Source organism: Penicillium taxi (genome assembly GCF_028828555.1).
Source record: "Penicillium taxi strain IBT 34144 chromosome Unknown utg000002l_segment0_segment0, whole genome shotgun sequence".
NCBI lineage: Eukaryota > Fungi > Ascomycota > Eurotiomycetes > Eurotiales > Aspergillaceae > Penicillium > Penicillium taxi.
Window position 1 is genome coordinate 3278320 of NW_026643204.1, and position 19419 is coordinate 3297738.

Here is a 19419-nt window from a genome sequence, read left to right on the forward strand (position 1 = left end):
AAAAGTTAGCCTGACAGCTATTAGTGACATCTTGATAAGCCGTTGAATGAAACACTCTTGGACTGTAACATTTGATTACTTTAACCACTTATGAAACTATTAAACTCATCCAAACTATCATGGGTGTTCATCTCTGAAAATTGAGACGGCTTAACAGACTCCATAAATCTCATTGTAGCACAATCTTTCTCATGCAGAGTTCGTTCGGGACCTCATATCTATACTCAAAACTATTATACCGTCCATCCTGAGGTCTCCAACTCCAGTGATTGTGATGGCTTGATAAGCTTCATGAAGTTCATCAAGTTTGGCGATTTCTCATTCATGGTCGTTTTGGAAGATAAGATCAGGTGATGACTATCTAGGTGGCTATCAGCTTCTGGACTCATGATGATGTTTTAAATTTGGGGCTAGATTGACAGTCTAACCTGAAGGTTACTGCAATCCTTTTTGGCCCCTTCAATCCTCCAACTTTACGTATGCCGTTGAATTGTAATATTAATTACCTGGCACATAACTTGGAAAAACACCGCTTACCAAGCAAGAAAACAGGTCAGTTAACTAGTTAGTCAGTTATATTAAATATTTATTTTCAGAGCTCGGACTATACTCCGACTTCCAAATCTAGAATTATTGAGCTACTCTTGATCTCGTCAGTGTAAGTTGCACTAGAAGGACATGTGAGTTAACTATATGTAGAATATTGGGATCAGCGGTGATGGGTTTCCAAGTTTCGCCCTGCTTATACCGTTTTTCGAATGACACAGGTGCTTCATAAGCAAATTGTTGGAAAGGTGTGGTTGGAGTCAGCTTTAACAGTAATGGATCTTTCTCGGCTGTCGTAGATGACACATTTATAGGGAAGGCATAATTAACAATTCAAAAAATCGAGTGAGAAGAAATCTGGTATCCGAACGTTATTGATGGAGCCGAAACGCGACAAAAGCTCCAATGTGAAATTTCACATTTTCAAGGTTCGAACTTCAAGGGAGGAGACCAAGCCAAGTTGAGGTAATTAAAAATGACACAAGCTCGAGTCGCTCGACATGTAACTAAAAGTCAAAGCCAGTTGACAACAAACAAAACCTCGGAAGACAATTGACCATGACCTATAGCCGATTTATCCAAATTTGAAAGCAAGTCATACTAAATACAATTCAATCGCAAGTTCGAAATCAACCTTAGTACGGAGTGGTATCGAGGCGAGTTAAACTGCTGACTCGATATCCACATAAAATCTTGGAAGATCATAAACCATGTTTCCAAGATTCATGCGACAAAAATAAAGAGTTTCTTGATCGAAGTTAAATTAACCATTCATCCCTCGTGGTCATTAGGTTTTAGAGTTAGTAAGTCAACGCCGAGGCTTCTCCGACCGCTCATCATTTCCCCGCGTTTTCAGATTCTTGATAAATGGCCTTAACTCTTTCCTCATTTATCTACTACCAACATTCGTACTATTCATGAAAAATGGGTGTCAACATGCTAGCAAAAATCTCTCGTTTTCAATCTTCAGCAACGCAATTGAAGGGATGCCGAAGATTTACCATCTCCCTGCACCTTAACTCGGTGGATTCTCCTGCTTCCGCAATCGCATCTTCATTTCTCAAGCGCTTTCAATCGCTGGGGCCTCAAATAAGAAGCCAGATTATAGATGCGAATCAGCTTCAGCTATTGACCCTTACATTGAACCGCCCTTCGCTTTTCCCGACCGCACCGTCACTTGGCAACTCTGCGACAAACCTACCTGCTGGAACACCCGTCCCTCCTGGCTATCATCTGGTATATTTTACGCCAGCATTCTTAGAAACAGAACTCGGGACTGATGGTACTGATGCATCATATAATCCCGACGCACCGTTTACGCGACGCATGTGGGCGGGTGGGGAGGTGCTCTGGCCACGCAATGCAGATGGAAAGCCCAATTTTTTGCGCGTGGGACAAGAGGTGCGCGAAAAAACAAAAGTTCTCAGAGCAGAGGCCAAAGTCGTGAAGAAAACTGGCGAGGACATGATAGTGGTGGGAGTAGAAAAAGAGGTTTCGAACGAGGATGGTTTATCCATCATTGATAGGAGGTTCGTTAGCTTCTGTATTTCATCTGATGACGTCCAAGTTTCCATTAACAGAGTTATTTAGAAACTGGGTATTTCGAAAAGCTTTGCCAGTCCCGTCAATAGCAACAGCATCCAACAATTTAACCTCCACGGCTCATACCTCGCTCCCTAAAGTGTCGACAATCCTTAAAAATGGAAGTATCCACACCAGGAGCATGGTGCTAACTCCAGTGACACTTTTCCGGTTTTCTGCCCTAACTTTCAACCCGCACAAGATCCACTACTCTGTGCCCTGGGCACGAGATGTTGAAGGACACAAAGATGTTGTGGTGCACGGACCTTTGAACTTGATTTCAATCCTCGACTTGTGGAGAGATGTTCAGGCTCCAAATGATGATCCTACTTCAATAGTACCAAAGCGTATCTCATATCGTGCAACAAGTCCATTGTATGCCGGGGATCAGTACTCTATTGAGCTGAAGAAGAACGGTGCAGAAGGGGATGTGCAGATTATTGGCCCAGGAGGCGTCGCAATGAAAGCAGTGATAGAGTGAATCTCCACTGTAGCTAGCTACTAACAGCTAGCTTGTAACTAGCGTAACTGCTGTACCTAAATTCTGTCACATTATGACATAACTATCAATAGAACATGGAAATTAAAGACCAATCAGCGACAAGCATCAATGCTTAATTTCTAGAAACCACTGGAATCACGTGGCTTTTACCGTATGATACTTGGCACGTTCTAGACCATTGTGGAAGGCGGTAGAAGATAGTCGGGGCCAGGAGCATCCAGTAGCAGCGGGTAGATTGATCATGACGTACTGAGGGGCCGCCCAACCTTGGAACTTCAACACTTATTTATTCCTCTTTCATCATCTTTCTAGTAGGCTCATTCTAAAATCTTACCATAAAAGTCAACTACCTTCTCATCTCCAACGCATTCTACCCAAAAATCATCTGGCATTCATATTAGCGAATTTTTTCCCCCCCCTCTAAACAATGAACGGTGCCCAATTTACAGACCGCGCCAACAAGGCCTTGTTGGATTCCAACGCCCTGGCCGAACAATATGCCCACTCTCAAATCCTCCCTCTCCATCTGGCAGTCTCACTGCTTAACCCCCAAGAAGAGTCAGAACAGGCCCCTGTAGGCCATTCTTCACATGGCGACTCATCTGCACCATTGTTCCGTCAGGTTGTAGAGCGTGCGCACGGTGACCCCCAACTTTTGGATCGGTCATTGATGAAGCTATTGGTTCGCATGCCCAGCCAGAACCCTCCACCAGAAACAGTCAGCGTTTCCCCACAGCTCGCCAAGGTTATTCGGAAAGCCACCGATTTGTCCAAGACACAGAAAGATAGCTTTGTAGCTGTCGATCACTTGATTCAGGCCGTCGCACAGGACAGCCAAGTAGAACGAGCGCTCGCCGATGCCAATATTCCCAAGCTCAGTTTGATCGACGCCGCCGTTCAACAGATTCGCGGCACTAAGCGGGTGGACTCCAAAACGGCCGATGCCGAAAGCGAAAATGAAAACCTCAAGAAATTCACCATCGACATGACTGCCCTTGCTCGCGAGGGTAAGATCGACCCTGTTATTGGACGTGAAGAGGAAATTCGCCGAGTCATTCGAATCCTCAGTCGTCGTACCAAGAACAACCCCGTTCTGATTGGTGAGCCCGGTGTGGGTAAGACTACCATTGTCGAAGGTCTTGCTCGCCGTATTGTAAACGCCGACATTCCAGCCAACCTTGCTCAGTGTCGGCTGCTCTCCCTGGATGTCGGCTCCTTGGTTGCTGGCAGCAAGTACCGTGGTGAATTCGAAGAGCGCATGAAGGGTGTGTTGAAGGAAATCGAAGAATCCAAGGACCCCATAGTTTTGTTCGTCGATGAAATCCATCTCCTCATGGGTGCTGGATCCAGCGGCGATGGTGGCATGGACGCTGCCAACCTCCTCAAGCCTATGTTGGCACGTGGTCAATTGCACTGCATTGGTGCCACAACGCTGAGCGAATACCGAAAGTACATTGAGAAAGATCAGGCTTTCGAGCGACGATTCCAGCAAGTCTTGGTCAAGGAGCCCACAGTCACCGAGACCATCTCCATCCTTCGCGGTCTGAAAGAAAAGTACGAAGTTCACCACGGTGTCAACATTCTTGACGGTGCCATCGTCGCTGCCGCTACTCTTGCCTCGCGCTACCTGACAGCTCGTCGCCTTCCTGACTCAGCTGTCGACTTGATCGATGAAGCTGCCGCCGCTGTCCGAGTCACCCGCGAGTCCGAACCAGAGGCGCTGGATACCCTTGAGCGAAAGCATCGTCAACTCCAAATTGAAATTCACGCTCTGGAGCGTGAGCAGGATGATGCCTCCAAGGCCCGTCTCGAGGCAGCCAAGCAAGAAGCTGCCAATGTCGCGGAGGAACTACGCCCCATGCGTGAAAAATATGAAAACGAGAAGTTGCGCAGCAAGGAAGTTCAAGACGCCAAAATCAAACTTGACTCCCTCAAGGTCAAGCGAGATGAAGCTGAGCGCATGGGTGATACTCAAACTGCTGCCGATCTTGAATACTACGCCATCCCCGAAACCAAGAACCTTATCGCGCGGCTCGAGGCTGATCGAGCCCGCGCTGATGCCGAACGCCGCGCCAACAGCGGCGATGGCGGCGAAGCCTTGCTAGCTGATGCTGTTGGTCCCGACCAGATCAACGAGATTGTCGGTCGATGGACCGGCATTCCTGTCACCAGACTTAAGACAACCGAGAAGGACAAGCTACTCAACATGGAGAAGCACCTGGCCAAGCTTGTGGTGGGCCAAAAAGAGGCTGTCGTCTCTGTCTCCAACGCAATAAGACTGCAGCGCTCAGGCCTGAGCAACCCCAACTCGCCTCCCAGCTTCTTGTTCTGTGGTCCTTCTGGTACTGGTAAGACACTTCTCACCAAAGCACTGGCTGAATTCCTCTTCGACGATCCCAAGTCGATGATTCGCTTCGATATGTCTGAGTACCAGGAACGTCATTCGCTCAGCCGAATGATCGGTGCACCCCTGGCTATGTCGGCCACGATGCCGGTGGCCAGCTGACTGAGAGCTTGCGCCGTCGCCCCTTCTCCATTCTGCTTTTCGACGAAATTGAAAAGGCCGCGAAAGAAGTCCTAACCGTTCTTCTGCAGCTCATGGACGATGGTCGTATCACCGACGGACAGGGCCGCATCGTAGACGCTAAAAACTGCATTGTCGTCATGACCTCCAACTTGGGTGCTGAATACCTTGCAAATCCTACCACCAAGGATGGCCGCATCGACCCTCGAACTCGAGAGGCAGTCATGGGCGCACTCCGCAACTATTTCCTCCCGGAGTTCCTAAACCGTATCTCCAGCACTGTTATTTTCAACCGGCTCACCAAGAAGGAGATCCGCAAGATTGTTGACCTCCGTATTTCTGAGGTTCAGAAGCGCCTCGAACACAACGGCCGCAATGTTTTCCTCGAATGTACTCCGGAAGTCAAGGATTACCTTGGCGACGCGGGCTACTCCCCTGCTTATGGTGCTCGTCCCCTTGGCCGTCTCATTGAGAGGGAAGTTCTCAACCGCCTTGCTGTTCTCATTCTGCGGGGTAGCATCCGGGATGGCGAGGTGGCTCATGTCGTTTTGATTGATGGTCGCATTGACGTTCTACCCAATCACGAAAACAGTGACGACGAGGACGAAGAGATGATCGATTCTGACGACTCCACCGCCGAGATGGAGGACGTCCTTGATGAAGATCTTTACGATGATTAAGTGGCTTAACCTCCACGGTTAAACCGACTGGAAAAAACTAAACTTGTTAACGGCGCCCTTTGAGCCTTTTGAACCGTCATATTTTTCACTTCGATCATATTTACACTTCAGCATTGATTCAGCGATTATATATACACATATTACCTGGCATATTATTGGACCTTTTTGTATTTAATCAATCCTCTTACTGCTTTTTCTGGAGTCGGTCTTTTGGGCTAGCTTTTCTTTACACTTGTTGCATAGCATCCAATTGTGATTCAATCAATATGAATTCATTCCAATTCAAATGAAATTATAGAAACAGTAGTCTTTTACCAGTACGTAACTCTCATATGCAATATCTATCTAGGTATATAGGTACAAATTGTTCGATCATTGACATAGACTTTCGATAGAATCTATGGATAAAATCACCAATTTTTGAAGTTGAGATAGATCGCCTGAAACTGTCCTTCACAGAATCCCAGAAGGGATCACCACATCTTATTCCTACTTTACTTCCAAGTTTTCATAATTACCCTCATTTTCACAGTCGACGTGAGTTACCAAGGCTCACTTTAGTCACTTTGCACTTGCCTTCCAACCTTCACTTCACTTCGTTACTTTCACTTTACTAGCTGTACTTCCCTCTCACGTTATCTTGCCTCAACCGCATAATTAAATTTACAACCAACCAAGTTCAATCTTCCTTTACATGGCCTCCAATCCGGAGTCAAAGCGTTTAGCAACTACTTGATATGACCAAAAGCAGATGTGTTGTCGTTATTGTTGATCTGTGCGGGTGATCATTTTGAGACTTTGCTGTCATGAGGTTGCCTCATATCTCCGTGCTTAATGGCAAAACCTTCAAGGCTAAAATATGTTGACCTTCTGGAGACATAAAGGATTTAACAAGTCTGTTTGTTTTTTTCTGACCAGGTGCTATCGAATCTCAACCAAGTGTGGTGAAACGATCGATCCCTTCATTTCCAATGGATGAGATGGGTTGGATACCAGGGCTGGAAGTAGGCCCTATGAATTGAGCTTTCCGGTCGGATGAGGATGGTACAGCCAGCATTATCTCCAAAGATGATGCGAAGAAGCAGGTTTCGACCCTACTGTCAGCGTGGGAGACACCCTCGGTAGAGCTTTGTCTCTGTACTTCTTTACTTTTCAACTTTCACCACATACTATAATCCACAAACGCTCTCATTTGTATTCTACTAATAAACAGCCCATTCAGACAGAAAGGTCCTGACCAAGCCTTGTTTTGGATTGTACGAGAAGATGGCTAGGTCTTGAAGACGTTTTCAACCAATTGCACTTGGAATGCATTCTTGGAGTTTGAAGAGACAGCGAGGATCAATGAATTTAATGCCTACAGTGACGCAGGCCATCCAAAGCCACATCACTAATCAGATGATCCAGGATTTCACAGTGGCAGCAGCGCACGCCTCCATATATAGCTGACTAACAACGGCGCGAAGAGAGGCGCGCGGTCAGTAGCAGTAGTGAAAATGGAAGCGAGACGCTGAGACCAACTTTGAACCCCAAATCAACATGATGGATATCATCGATACAATCATCATTGGGGTAGAATACTTGCAGCATTACGAGCTGCGCAGGAATGGAAAATCTAGGTTGGTCATCGCAAAACGACTATCGCGAACAGCTCTATATTAAAATACGCTCACCAACAACAATTCTTTGGCTTAATATGTAGACAAGAACAATACTACGCATGAAATGTTAATCAACCTTTACGCAGTCAGGGGTTATGTTCAATTATTCCATATGTACTTTCAACTGAAACAGAAGATAACAAGTATAGTAATGGATATATACAAATGCGATCTTCAAAAATCTATCTGCTAAGCCCTATAATTTAGCCTTCTCGTTAAATCTCGGTGCCTCAAGCGGATCATAAACATTCAAGCCCAAAGTATCAGAAGGAATAGAACCAGAATGACCAGCCAGCAGACCCCTCGTATCCAAGAAACTAGGACTCAACTCCTCAACACTAGTCGCACCAATCAACCGCATATTCATCTCCATCTCATCCTTCAACAGCTGCATAGCGCGGTTGACACCGTCAAGCCCGTAAGAAGACATGGCATACAAGAACGGCCGTCCAATACCAACGCCCTTCGCGCCGAGGCAGAGTGCCTTCAGGATATCTGTCGCGCGACGCACACCGCCATCAACATAGACTTCAATGCGCTTCTCCCAGCCTCGCTCACGCAGAGCGGGCATAACCTCAGCCAGCACCTCAATGCCAGACCGGGCCGTCTCAAGCTGTCTTCCACCATGATTTGAAAGCACGACGCCATCAACGCCAACCTCAACAGCGCGCAGTACATCCTCAACACATTGCACGCCCTTCAGCACGATAGGCATTTTAGTAATAGACTTAAACCAAGGAATATCCTTCCAGGAAAGCGCTGGATCAATAAAAGACGAAATGGCCCTAGCAGCACCTTGCGACCGATCAACCCCATCATCACCAACCTGCACATTGGATCCGGCATCCGAAAATTTAGAGCGCATATCCTTTTCGCGCCGCCCAAGCTGCGGCGCATCGACAGTAATAAAGAGACCCTTACACCCGCGCGCCTCGGCGTGCGCAACGATCTTGCGCGTGATTTCGCGGTCTTTGTTCACATAAAGCTGTAGCCATTGAACCTGATCGCCCTGTTTTGCGTCGACGATCTCATCGAAGGAGCAGGAGGCTAGAGTGGGTATCATCTGGATTACGTCGTGTGCATGTGCTGCTTTTGTGAGGACCACTTCGCCTTCTGGGTGGCCCAATTTTCCGAGTGCTGTCGCTGTCACGTAGAATGGAATAGATACTTTTGTTCCTAGCATTTTTGTGGATAGGTCTACGTTTTCGACGTCTACTAGCACTCGGGGGCGGAACCAGATTTTGTGGAATGCGGTGTGGTTCTCTCGTAATGTCTGCGAAGTTTAGTATAAAGATATTTTATAAGGAGGGAGAGGTTGAGCGCACTATTTCATCATCGGCTCCGCTGGAGTAGTATGCCCACGCCGTATTCCTCATAACACGCCGCGCCACAGCCTCGAAATCCATCAGGTTGTAGCATGCTGCGAGAGGGGGTATGGCCTTTATGCGCTCCAGGCGTGCAGCTTCTTCAGGGTCAACTTCCTTCTCTTCCTGCTCGACTGTGGCCATGTCCACTTCGCCGAGGTGCTTGGATTTATCGAGGTATTTGTCTAGGGTGTCGGGTGGGTGAATTGGTTCGAAGGCTTCGGTCGCATCTTTGCCGGCATACTTTAGGATAATCTTCTGCCCACCGGGATGTTCTGGGTGTTGTTAGTTTGTGGACTTTTACTTGAGGGTCGTGTGGTGCTTACCGGGTAGAAAATCGGTTACATCGTATGCTTTGCCGTGCACGATCACCCAACATGAGTCTTTTGTGTTGTGCTCGGCGACAACGGCGCCAGTTAGCTTGGCTTTTGACATGGCTAGAGGATGTGAATGGTGTATTTAGTGTATTAGGAAAGAAGCAGATTGATGTCGTTTAAAGGAACCTCGGCTCAAGTTAACCCGAAAAGCTTTAGTTTCAAGGTTTCGGGTGCAGCTTCTCGGCCGACTCGATGGCGTCAATGTGAAGTCGCAACATCTATTTTTGAAGAGATACTTGAGGTTCGAAACTATGATTGCATGTAAAGATGAGCATTTTGATTATTGGATTGTTCCATTATTAAAAAGTGTGCATAAATGTCAGCTCGTTACATAGTACTCGTAGTTAGCTGATTACCTCGGCTCAAGTGGGTCTGACCAGTTATGATGCTCGGATTACATTCCATTTTATATCAATTTTATATCGAGTTTCCAATACATATTTGTACACATACTCCATCAAAGAACATAAATGTCCATCTTCCAATTGCACCCAGTCGGTCATTAAGGACAAGATCTAAGCCTTCATCCAAGCCTGCTCATCTTTATCAAAAATACTCTCCCGGTAAGGATACTTCTCAACAAATTCCCCTGCATCAAGTACAGTAGCAGAAGTCTCATAGAGCCCACTCAGCAAATCATTAAGCTCTAGTCATGGTCAGTCACCCACTCAAACATACAATTTCAATGATAAAGGACAGAGTACTTACTTTCCACTTCTATGGGACTTGAAGGCTGCAGCGAGAAGCGAGAAGCACCTTCGCGCCACAAAGCCAACGAGTCAGGGATGGAAGTACCTACCAATAACAATCAACTTAGTTTCCTTATAGCAGCTTGATGATACATACCTCGCTCAATGCGGACAACGACAGGATCCAACACACACTTCCCATCAGCTACATCATCAAGATAGCGATCGTAATCAAACCGGAGCATCTGCTGCATCAGGCGAGTATTCGGCATGAAAACTGGCCCATTGGAGTCTTGTGAAAATGGTTAGATCAGAGCTATAATGCCAATTCAAGGTCCGGATTTTCTCTTACAGGGACTTGACTTTGAGATCGCGGCGTGAACCAATCCGTCATCAGAAACTTGGATTCCATCCTTGGTGCGACGACTCTCCTCTTCGCGTGCGTCGTATAGTGTCGCTTTCCGATGTAGTTGGAAGCGATACATGGTCGCTGGGAATGAGGTATGGGTGGATATTAGTGAGAATTTCCTGGTTTTGGCCAGGTTGACCCGTGCAGCTGGGAGCCAGTGAGTGGAGAGCATTTTTTCACTATCTCGTTGGAGATTTTATAACGGTGAGGTTATTCTGTGTATTGGTGGAAGGCGGAAAGGGATTGTTGGGGGAACAAGCTATTTTCGGCAAGCTGTAGTCCGCGACTATCTTCAGTGTGGACTGTCAATTCCACTTTGGCTAGAGTGCCTAGTACCTGCTCAGTGACTGTTGCGATATCTAACTGATCCTACGTTCTGCAGTTAGCAGTTCTATTCTCCTTTTCACTTGCCTTGATAGTTGTGCATGACATCATATTAGTCATGCATTAGTCATGCATTTTCTGGAGAGTCAACTGGTTATAGTCAACTAAACTGGTTATGACTATTCAGTTAAGATATCTATAAAGGAATATGCATTGATCGATTTGATGAGACTGCTGTATGGCGGAATGAGATGATAACTCACCCAGGCTAGTAATCTTGCCACTATTTTCATCCACTCGGCCAATATCATCCAAAAGATTATTGATTATTGATTTTGATATTGATATCTGAAATACTGAATTACAGACTAGTATCTTAGCAGTCTACGAATTCTGTACAAAAGACTCAATATCAAGGACAATAATCATAATCGTCACATTACTCATATTTACATTCTATCTTGATCAATCCTGATCTGTAACCTTCAATAACTCCAATTCGACTTGCACCATAGACTCAAATTCATTCCGGGAAATCCCAGAAGCCTTAGCAAGACGGAACAGACTTTTGATACTCGTCCCAATATGTTGCTTGACTCCAACCTCATGATTAGACTGGCTCTCAGCTTTATCTTCCAGTTTCGCGACGGCAGAGTTATTCGAGGATGCAGACTCCGGCCGCGGGTGACTTAGCCGTCTAGCACCCTCGGTATTTAGCATGTCACCAGAGGCATAACCGTTCGTCCGTGGCTTCTCCTGCTCGTCCAATCCATTGATTTGTTTCCGCAGGAGACTGGCGAGCATATCACCGCCGAGCGAGGACGGGCCGATTTCAGATTGTTCCTCTGATGGATCGTGACTATCCATTGCTGGCTGTACGTCGCCATATTGTGAGAAATATGATGCTTCCGATTGACCTGCCGGACCGGCCGACTTATTCGGTGTACTGGCACCTGGGCCGGGAGTGCGGCTTGGAGTTGCGTCGTATTGCGCCCAATAGTCATCATCATCCTGTTGCTCCTGGTCGTTGCTTTCTTTTACTTGCTCCGGCTCACTGCCTGTAGCTTGCACTGAGCTTTCCTGGATTTTGGTGTTTGTTTGGATGTTTGCGTCGCTCATTGTCGGCGCCCATTCGGGTTCATCCACGGGGTCGTCGTGCGGGAGTAGCTCCGCAATGCGCCAGGCTGGACCCCCGCCCGTGTCGTCCGTCGGACACCATAGATAGATGACCACTAGATTAAACTCGGTCACCAGTACCTGCGAACGTAGTGTTTCGTCGTCGATCCGCTTATATGACACGGGAAGATCGTCTGAGAGCTCTATTTCGCCGGAGGAGGGGTGGGGCTCGAAATTTGCGCCGTCGATCAGAGTTTGCAGGCGTTCTGCTTTGGCATTATCCCAGCAAAGTAGTCGCAGCCATGACTCATTGGATGTTGAGAGGGAGGTGAGGATTTGGACCCGCTGGCGTAAAATTGGTGAGAGGAGAGGTAGGAGGGCTGGCGGTGGGCGAGGAGAGACAGAGGCCGTGGGTAAACATGCGAGTAATGGTTGAAGTAGTAGACGAGGGTTGGGGGGGCTGGGCAGTTCAGTCATATTTTCTGAAAGGGATGGAGAGTGGAAGAGGGAAGGTGGGAAGAAGAGTGTAGAGGAACAGGAGAAGGCAAAGTCCCAAGTTTATTATTCCACACTTTCTACTCCATTCACCCGAACCCTATCACGCTTACTAGTTCGTCCCTTAACCCGAGATCTTCGGTTCAATTCAATATCTGTTTAAGGTTTCATATTATACATTCATCTCATTCAAATGTAGTCCTCTTTTTTCATTTCATCTCCTTTGTATTTTGTAACGGCAATTGTTGTTTTGGCGGGAGTATATAGCCGTCGATGTAGTATATAACCTACCAATCGCGACTGAGTCCAATCTCCTACAACTTCCTAACCGTAGAATATTACCTAGTTATGTAATCAGCTTCATTCACTTCACTGTACCTTTCACAAATAATAATACTTTACCTTGAGTTCATTCCTCCCTAAATGTGAAGAGACACATCTCTAATACCTAGCTTACCCCGCATGATTGAACTAAGATCCACGCTAAATCATGACTGCAGTCTATTGGTCAAGGAGCTTGGAATGCTTGTCTCCGAGATCTGCAAACTAAAGTCCAGTCGCTTCGGCCAGTTTCTAATCATTTCGGAGAATCAGTTCAGTCCAATTGCTCCAGGGCTGATATCAATCTTCCATCAGCCATGAGTTCTAAGGCTATATCGACTGATCATCCGTGTCTAGATCAGAGAGGAACCTCCGACGAGGATTCAGATCTTGAGCATGATCCAGGGGACAATCCTAGAGAAAACGGTCCGATGGAAAGTAGACCTGCGCCTCTGCAGCATCACAGGTCTGCTGTGTAGCTTTAACCTATTAGACTCAGACATCCTGTCATCAGCCGCAGCGACAAAAATGCTGACAGACCCCGGCCTAGCCCAGGGGTCTCGCTACTAAATCTCAATCTTCATCTTTACAATTGGAAGCGTGGGTTTCCAGCTACCATGCACAGTAACAGTCCGTCCGTTTCGTCGGTTCACGGATCTCGTTTGCCATAATCACATTCATCTTTGGACTGCTCACCGTATGCACCGTGTTCATTCACACATGGCGCCAAATGATTGCCTTATGATCTTACTCGGCATCGCCATGCCGGGCATCTACTCCGGCCTGACTTACCTCATCAGCACTTGGTTCCCCCGGCGCGAACAGCAGCTCCGATTCGTCCTCCTGCAGTCGGGTGGTGTCCTCGGCCTCACAACGGCAAACATCGTCAGTTTCGGTCTCAATCACTTAGACGGCGTCGCCAGTCTGGTGGGTTGATGCTAAATGTATTTGGTTCAAGGGCTTATTTCCTGTGTTCTATGGATCGCCACCTACTGGTCGATATTAGATTTTTCCCGGAAACGCGAGCAGCAGCTTTTACTCCCTGTGTGAAGACGAGGCTCACGTGGCATCGCATTAAGGATGGTCGCGCAGATATGATACTCAAGCTATTCTCATGGAGTGCGCTGCTTTCTATCTTTGCCGATACCAAGATCCATGGATTTGCAGTGATGTTCTTCCTGCTCAATCTTGTTTCGACCGCCCTCTTTCTAACAAATAGCTTCATAATGTTTGGCCTTTCACAATCGACACAAGTCACCGTGCGATACATAGTCACCTTCCTATCTACAGGCGCCTACGTCTCAAACTGGGCTGCACTTAATGCGTTCTAGGCTAACAATTTTGTCGAGGGGTGGAAGCACGCTGCCACCGCGGCTGCCGTCACGGCTTTTAATAGTCTTGATGGTGTGACTGGGAGTTTCATAGTGCGCTAGCAGGAGGCACCGCTCTATCAAACTGTAGTTTGGGTTTCCATCGGGTATGTGTCATGCTTGGATTTTTGTTTTGCTTTGTGGACGAAGAGCTCATTTGATAGGTTGCACCTGCTGATAGCGGCTATCTTTAGAGCTTTTACTGTTCACATTTATCTTATCAATCGACAGCAAGAGATGGGCTTCAAAGTGATTGAAGGAGTGGTATCCTATCTTTCTTTTGTGACCGACCTACTCATCTAAGTACTAACAGCCTGGCTTCAAATACGCCTATTAAGACGTTGGTTTGTTCATATTTATTTCCATATCAGGATACTCAACCCTACCGAGAGAAAGAATTACGATCCAGCGTTGATGAACATCTCTTACCTGTCAAAAAATTGGTTATTCTCTTGGTATACAACTACAGCAAACGAGCCTCGGAATTCCAAGGTTGTTGTCGATCAACTACGTTGAAAGGACAGGGTTCACAAGTTGCACTATACACACTGGAAAAGGGTATGGTTCGTCCTAGATTCTTAGTATATAGGTTGTACAAAGTGGTGTGAAATGTGTTCGATTCATGTAGCTACTTGAGTTCCTAATATAGTTGTTCCCCGTGACTTGGGGGTCTGTTTGTTCCGTTCCAGGTTTATGGTATTGCATGATTGCAATATCCATGTTCCGACAGTTGTTGACCATTTGAATTTATGATCTATAAAAATTTGTATTCTAGTAATACTTTCGCTCATAATAAACCCCAGGTCGTTCATCGTCAACGACCATACCTATCTATATCCGCTGATCTTCCAGATCAATTAGCGAAAGTGAAGATTCCGTCTTCTCACGCGAGCTCCTATGATTTGCTTTTGTAGAGTCATGCATCTGGGTCATCGTATACCAAGCTCTATGTTGCGAAGTATGGGATGTTTGAGATCGACGACAGAATGGAGTGGAAAAGAGACGATGAGTGGAGAACTGGACGAAAAGAGGCCAGATGGTTATCATGCAGAGGGCGATTATTAGGAGTGCGCCTTCTATGATTGTGAGGACTGCCAATCGGACAGGAAACCCTATTGAATGCGTTAGGAATTGATTCAAACACGGGTCAAATTCGGAACGTTAGGGACTTACAGCTCACGTTGTTGAACTCTAATGAGCCCATACTGAAAGAGCCCACAAGTCGCAGAATACTAGCCCCAACTCCACTATCACATACTCGTTAATATCATTCGACTAAACTGCAAAGCAAGGGCAAACTTACAATGAGCCAAGTAAGAAAATCGCTGTCAAAGCGATCTTCTGTGTCCCTGGCATATGCAACTTCCAAATCAGAGGAAGTGGCATGATAAGAATACAAGTTCCAGTGATAAAATTGCAGGAACCAAAATAGCGATATACCATAGCTTGATTAATACAGGACCCGCCTGAAGTCCCCATCTGCACAACATACGAAATTGGGTGGCACTGGAAGATGGTTTCGAAGAATGCTGCGATGCCTTTTGCTAGGACCAGTGATCCTATCACGTAGGCAAATATTTGGAATTTTCGTACGGGGAATATACGGATATAGAGGAGGAGGATGGAGAGTTTTGCCGGTGTTATTGTTAGTGGTATGTCGAGGATTTCTATGGCTATAATGGACTGATCTTTTATCAGCCTCGCTTGGATGAGTATGATATAAGGCTGCTAATACCTTTCGAACAGAAATTTTGTCGACCAGATCCTCAGTAGTATCGTCAAGTCCGTTCTTCACCACTGTGGCAAGTCAGCCAGCTGTGCTCAAGGGCCGTGGAAAGGTTGAAGAACTTACTGACAATGTAGAGGATAGCTTTAGCAATATTCGCAATCTACGTGAGAATTAGCATTAGCTTCCGGGTCAAGACATGTTTAGAGGGGCATGATGTACCAGAGCAAAAAGAACCAAGTAGTCATCTAAGCCGTACAGTATTCGTTTCTTATGTCGTGTGTAGAAACGTGCTGCGACGACCATAATCTGCACCACAGAGAGCACTACACAAGCAGCAATAAAGGCTTTGCCGCACGGCTCTCTGCCCTCTTGCCAGCTTTCCATTCCACCAATCGTGCATTGAGAATGCACGTTTCAATTTTAAGTGATGAGTTTTTCTAAAAACAGTGGGGATTGTACCGCCATATAAAGCCGTTACATCGAGAATCGTATTCGTCGTAAAACCACTGATTCATGGCATTTCTAGATAATAAGTCAATATCCTGGCGGGGTAAGCCACATGGAAGTGGCATAGAACTCATGGCTACCGTGGTTCCGCTATTTAGCAACCGCTTTTTGACGTCTAGTTCTAATTTTATAATTGGTCGTTTTTTCTGTTTAGGTTGACCCCTTTTTGGCAGTTTCAGAGTCTATGATGATATGAACCATTTGGCCAGACAATTAGTCCTTGATCGGGGTTTGATTGGACATTTCTTCATCGCCGGATTTGGTAAACAGTTGCCGTCAATGCATGTGTTCTAGAATGTCGTCTTACTCGGGGGTTCCCGGCTAGATTAATGTATTCTCGAGGTCTTCAAGTGAAATATGCTTCATCGGGATTCGAAATCATACCCCGGGATCGGGATGTAACTCACATGTGGTCAGTGTTGGAAGAACTCATATGTTGTAAGTAGCACTGGATCTCATCATCTCGTATGCACGATTAATTCACGAGGTCCTGAACTTCATCCATCAAGCTTACATTAGCCAACACCACTCTATATATACTCTATCTCCAAATCCAGCTCTTTCTCTATAAATCTTAGAGCTGGTGTTGGTTGGGCTGGACCTCGGTATATGCCTCCTCCCTAATTAGGACTAGTGCATATCGAGTTGAGGCTTTTCGGTCCGAGAATTACGGGTACAATTCAACCCGAATCACTATCCCATCCATATATGTCCATGACCCCTTACATCACAATGCCGTACTGCCTATCTCTACTTCGCGCGCGCATCCCTTCAACCGTCCAGCTCGCTGCCCGACCGCTTTCAACCACATCCGTCCTGCGCGGTGACGACAGCAAGTCCGCAATCCCATTTGCCACAGGCCCAGCTCCTCCACGCCTCCCAAAAGAAGAGCAGGAAATCTTCGAAGATCTTCAGCGCCGTTCTACTGGTGCCTTCAGCACACCCCAGGTCAATCAGTCTCCACAATCCACACCGGAGATCAAGGTGAACGGTAGTGGTGAGGAGCTGCATCCTGATGCGCCGGCCGGACTCAAGCCTGAATTTGAGGGCGAGACAAATCCTAATACTGGGGAGGTTGGTGGACCGAAGAATGAACCGTTGAGATGGGGTGCTGGTGGTGATTGGAGTTATGGCGGGCGGGTTACTGATTTCTGATGTGATGACATCGAAACCGAACCCTCGAATTTGTATACTGACTTGTATACCACTGCATTGTTGGCGTTGGAATTAATCCCAGGATCATTTGTCGATAGATCCTTCTTATCCACACTCTTTTTGGATAATCATTGCGCTTTGCTTTTGATTATGAAGTGACATCTTGATTTCGATCGGCTGGGTACATTTGCAGTATCTACTGACATGTATGTTCATGAATCTTATTATATGGCACATCACAAAGTGCATAGAGTCTATCGACTAAATATAGGGTAGCGCGGCAAGTGAAACTCAGCCTAAGCTGCCTGAGCTCACGTTGCCTTGGGCTTTCCCGCTCAAGTAATGACTATGTCTACCTTGGTAGTTCCAGGTTGCCCCTCGGTATAATTCAGCCACGATCTGCGTAGATTCTGCTATCTTATAAGTACAAGTTTTCTGCTTCAAAGCATAAATGTCACGCATCGCGCTTCAAATTACTCCATGTGTGCAGTTACCCCTCATTGTGTCAACTTGGTCTCCACTAGAGCTCCAATTGCCATTATCTGTTTTGCTCAGTCGTAAAGCACGTGACTGATGAGAGGAAAGATAACTAACTAGTTAGCCTTTTCTAGTACGGTGCAACTATTACAAATCCTGGTCAATGATTTCACAATTCCAACCAATTTTAAAGATCTTCAGATCAGCATGGGTGGAACACAAAGATCGCCCAGGCAAGACTCTATTGGGACCTGCAGAGTCTTTGCTGTTGCAAACTCAAAATATCTGCTCCCATAGGTGATCCTAGTCCAAACCCTCGAGAGCTCATGGATGGGATGGATAAGAGATGCAGTGTGACGAAGGCCTGGAGCGACTTCCGCCACCCAGGCATATTGTCTGTGCGTGTCAGGGTCCCAGCGTGGCGTGCCCTAGCTGGAGATAACTGCAGATTTGAAATGTCCGCACCCCTTGAAAGGGTTAATGAATGAACATAGCAGAAAATGACAAACAATATAATACTATATTCTCGAGTTATGAGCCATCCAATGTTGGAAATAGGTCCATCTGGTATATCTTCTTTACCATGACTCGTTACACTCACAACCAGCCAGCCACGATCACATTTTATCGCTGCAGGTACTCCATTCTCTGTACTTACATGTTAGTAATCATTGATCGCCTGAAAAAGCAAAAAACCCAATTGACTGAGTGGGGGGAATGCCTTGTCAGACTCGTATTAACAAGGATCTCCTGTATCTTCCATCCACCGATCTCCGATCTTCCCGGTTATTTCGTCCTTTTCGTGATTTCAATCTATTTATTTTAGTCAAAGCTAGATCTGTTGCTAGGTAATGCTAGTAGCTGAAGACCCCGCCTGAAAACACCTGTTCTGCGCTAATGGAATGGATCATGCAGATTATAAAAATCAAAATGTGATTGATATACTCATACTCCGTGGAGAAACTCCAGGACCCACCACATATCGCATTTTGATTTCGATCTAGCGGTGTAATACTACCTATGCAATGCTAAGAGATTCTAGCTGTATCACCGTATCTAACTGTATCTCGCTGTATCTGGTATTGGAAATCGCGATCTGTTTTCCGGTACCCCACTATGCCCTAAGCCCCATAGTACTTAGACGGGATACCCGATGGGAGGCCTGGGCTATCCATTCTGTACACCTCTCAACAACTAGTTGAAAGAGAAGAAAAATAAACCCGTGAAGTCCACTCTGCATTAATAGATCACCGGGTGGAACTATGGGTGGGACGAAGGGGGGTTTATTGCATTTGCAGAGACAGGAGGAGCTGAAATCTTCCAAGGTTGACAGAAATGACATATCGCAGAAAGAACCTGGGAAGATAGGAGTAGGCTATTGATCCTTAATATGACTGGGTATCGGCTGCTCGACCTTCTCTATTTGTCCATGCGTGCTCGCTTCTGCTTTGCATTTCTCATTCTTACCATAGTTCCCATCACTAAGAACCTGTGAAATATCTTCCAGGGCTTCTGTGGTAGAGAGTAATTTCTTTTTCTTGTTTTTTCCCGTACTTCCTTTCCAATCCACTTATAAGTCTCGACTTCACTGA

General features: G+C 46.2%; 8 protein-coding genes across 8 annotated transcripts; 4 read left to right on the plus strand and 4 right to left on the minus strand.

The window, feature by feature from the left end:
- Positions 1-1470: 1470 nt before the first annotated feature.
- On the plus strand, positions 1471-2608 carry N7495_003132 (hydroxyacyl-thioester dehydratase HTD2; the record flags this gene model as incomplete). The annotated part of the gene is made up of 2 exons (XM_057205801.1): positions 1471-2075; positions 2137-2608. 2 exons carry the CDS (start codon positions 1471-1473, stop codon positions 2606-2608), a joined length of 1077 nt encoding a protein of 358 aa, XP_057066408.1.
- Positions 2609-3056: 448 nt separating this feature from the next.
- Positions 3057-5833, plus strand: N7495_003133 (ATP-dependent Clp protease ATP-binding subunit; the record flags this gene model as incomplete). The annotated part of the gene is made up of 2 exons (XM_057205802.1): positions 3057-5123; positions 5225-5833. 2 exons carry the CDS (start codon positions 3057-3059, stop codon positions 5831-5833), a joined length of 2676 nt encoding a protein of 891 aa, XP_057066409.1.
- A 1857-nt stretch (positions 5834-7690) lies between these two features.
- On the minus strand, positions 7691-9293 carry N7495_003134 (L-lactate dehydrogenase (cytochrome); the record flags this gene model as incomplete). Its single annotated transcript, XM_057205803.1, has 3 exons — positions 7691-8767; positions 8820-9133; positions 9185-9293. 3 exons carry the CDS (start codon positions 9291-9293, stop codon positions 7691-7693), a joined length of 1500 nt encoding a protein of 499 aa, XP_057066410.1.
- Positions 9294-9750: 457 nt separating this feature from the next.
- Positions 9751-10505, minus strand: N7495_003135 (uncharacterized protein; the record flags this gene model as incomplete). Its single annotated transcript, XM_057205804.1, has 4 exons — positions 9751-9881; positions 9944-10030; positions 10082-10216; positions 10277-10505. The coding sequence occupies 4 exons, from the start codon at positions 10503-10505 to the stop codon at positions 9751-9753; spliced, it is 582 nt and encodes a 193-aa protein (XP_057066411.1).
- Positions 10506-11122: 617 nt separating this feature from the next.
- On the minus strand, positions 11123-12250 carry N7495_003136 (uncharacterized protein; the record flags this gene model as incomplete). Its single annotated transcript, XM_057205805.1, has 1 exon — positions 11123-12250. One exon carries the CDS (start codon positions 12248-12250, stop codon positions 11123-11125), a length of 1128 nt encoding a protein of 375 aa, XP_057066412.1.
- A 1101-nt stretch (positions 12251-13351) lies between these two features.
- N7495_003137 (uncharacterized protein) lies at positions 13352-13920 on the plus strand (the record flags this gene model as incomplete). The annotated part of the gene is made up of 2 exons (XM_057205806.1): positions 13352-13516; positions 13669-13920. 2 exons carry the CDS (start codon positions 13352-13354, stop codon positions 13918-13920), a joined length of 417 nt encoding a protein of 138 aa, XP_057066413.1.
- A 1817-nt stretch (positions 13921-15737) lies between these two features.
- N7495_003138 (uncharacterized protein) lies at positions 15738-16072 on the minus strand (the record flags this gene model as incomplete). Its single annotated transcript, XM_057205807.1, has 2 exons — positions 15738-15848; positions 15908-16072. The coding sequence occupies 2 exons, from the start codon at positions 16070-16072 to the stop codon at positions 15738-15740; spliced, it is 276 nt and encodes a 91-aa protein (XP_057066414.1).
- An 855-nt stretch (positions 16073-16927) lies between these two features.
- N7495_003139 (succinate dehydrogenase assembly factor 4) lies at positions 16928-17350 on the plus strand (the record flags this gene model as incomplete). Its single annotated transcript, XM_057205808.1, has 1 exon — positions 16928-17350. One exon carries the CDS (start codon positions 16928-16930, stop codon positions 17348-17350), a length of 423 nt encoding a protein of 140 aa, XP_057066415.1.
- Between the last annotated feature and the right edge of the window lie 2069 nt (positions 17351-19419).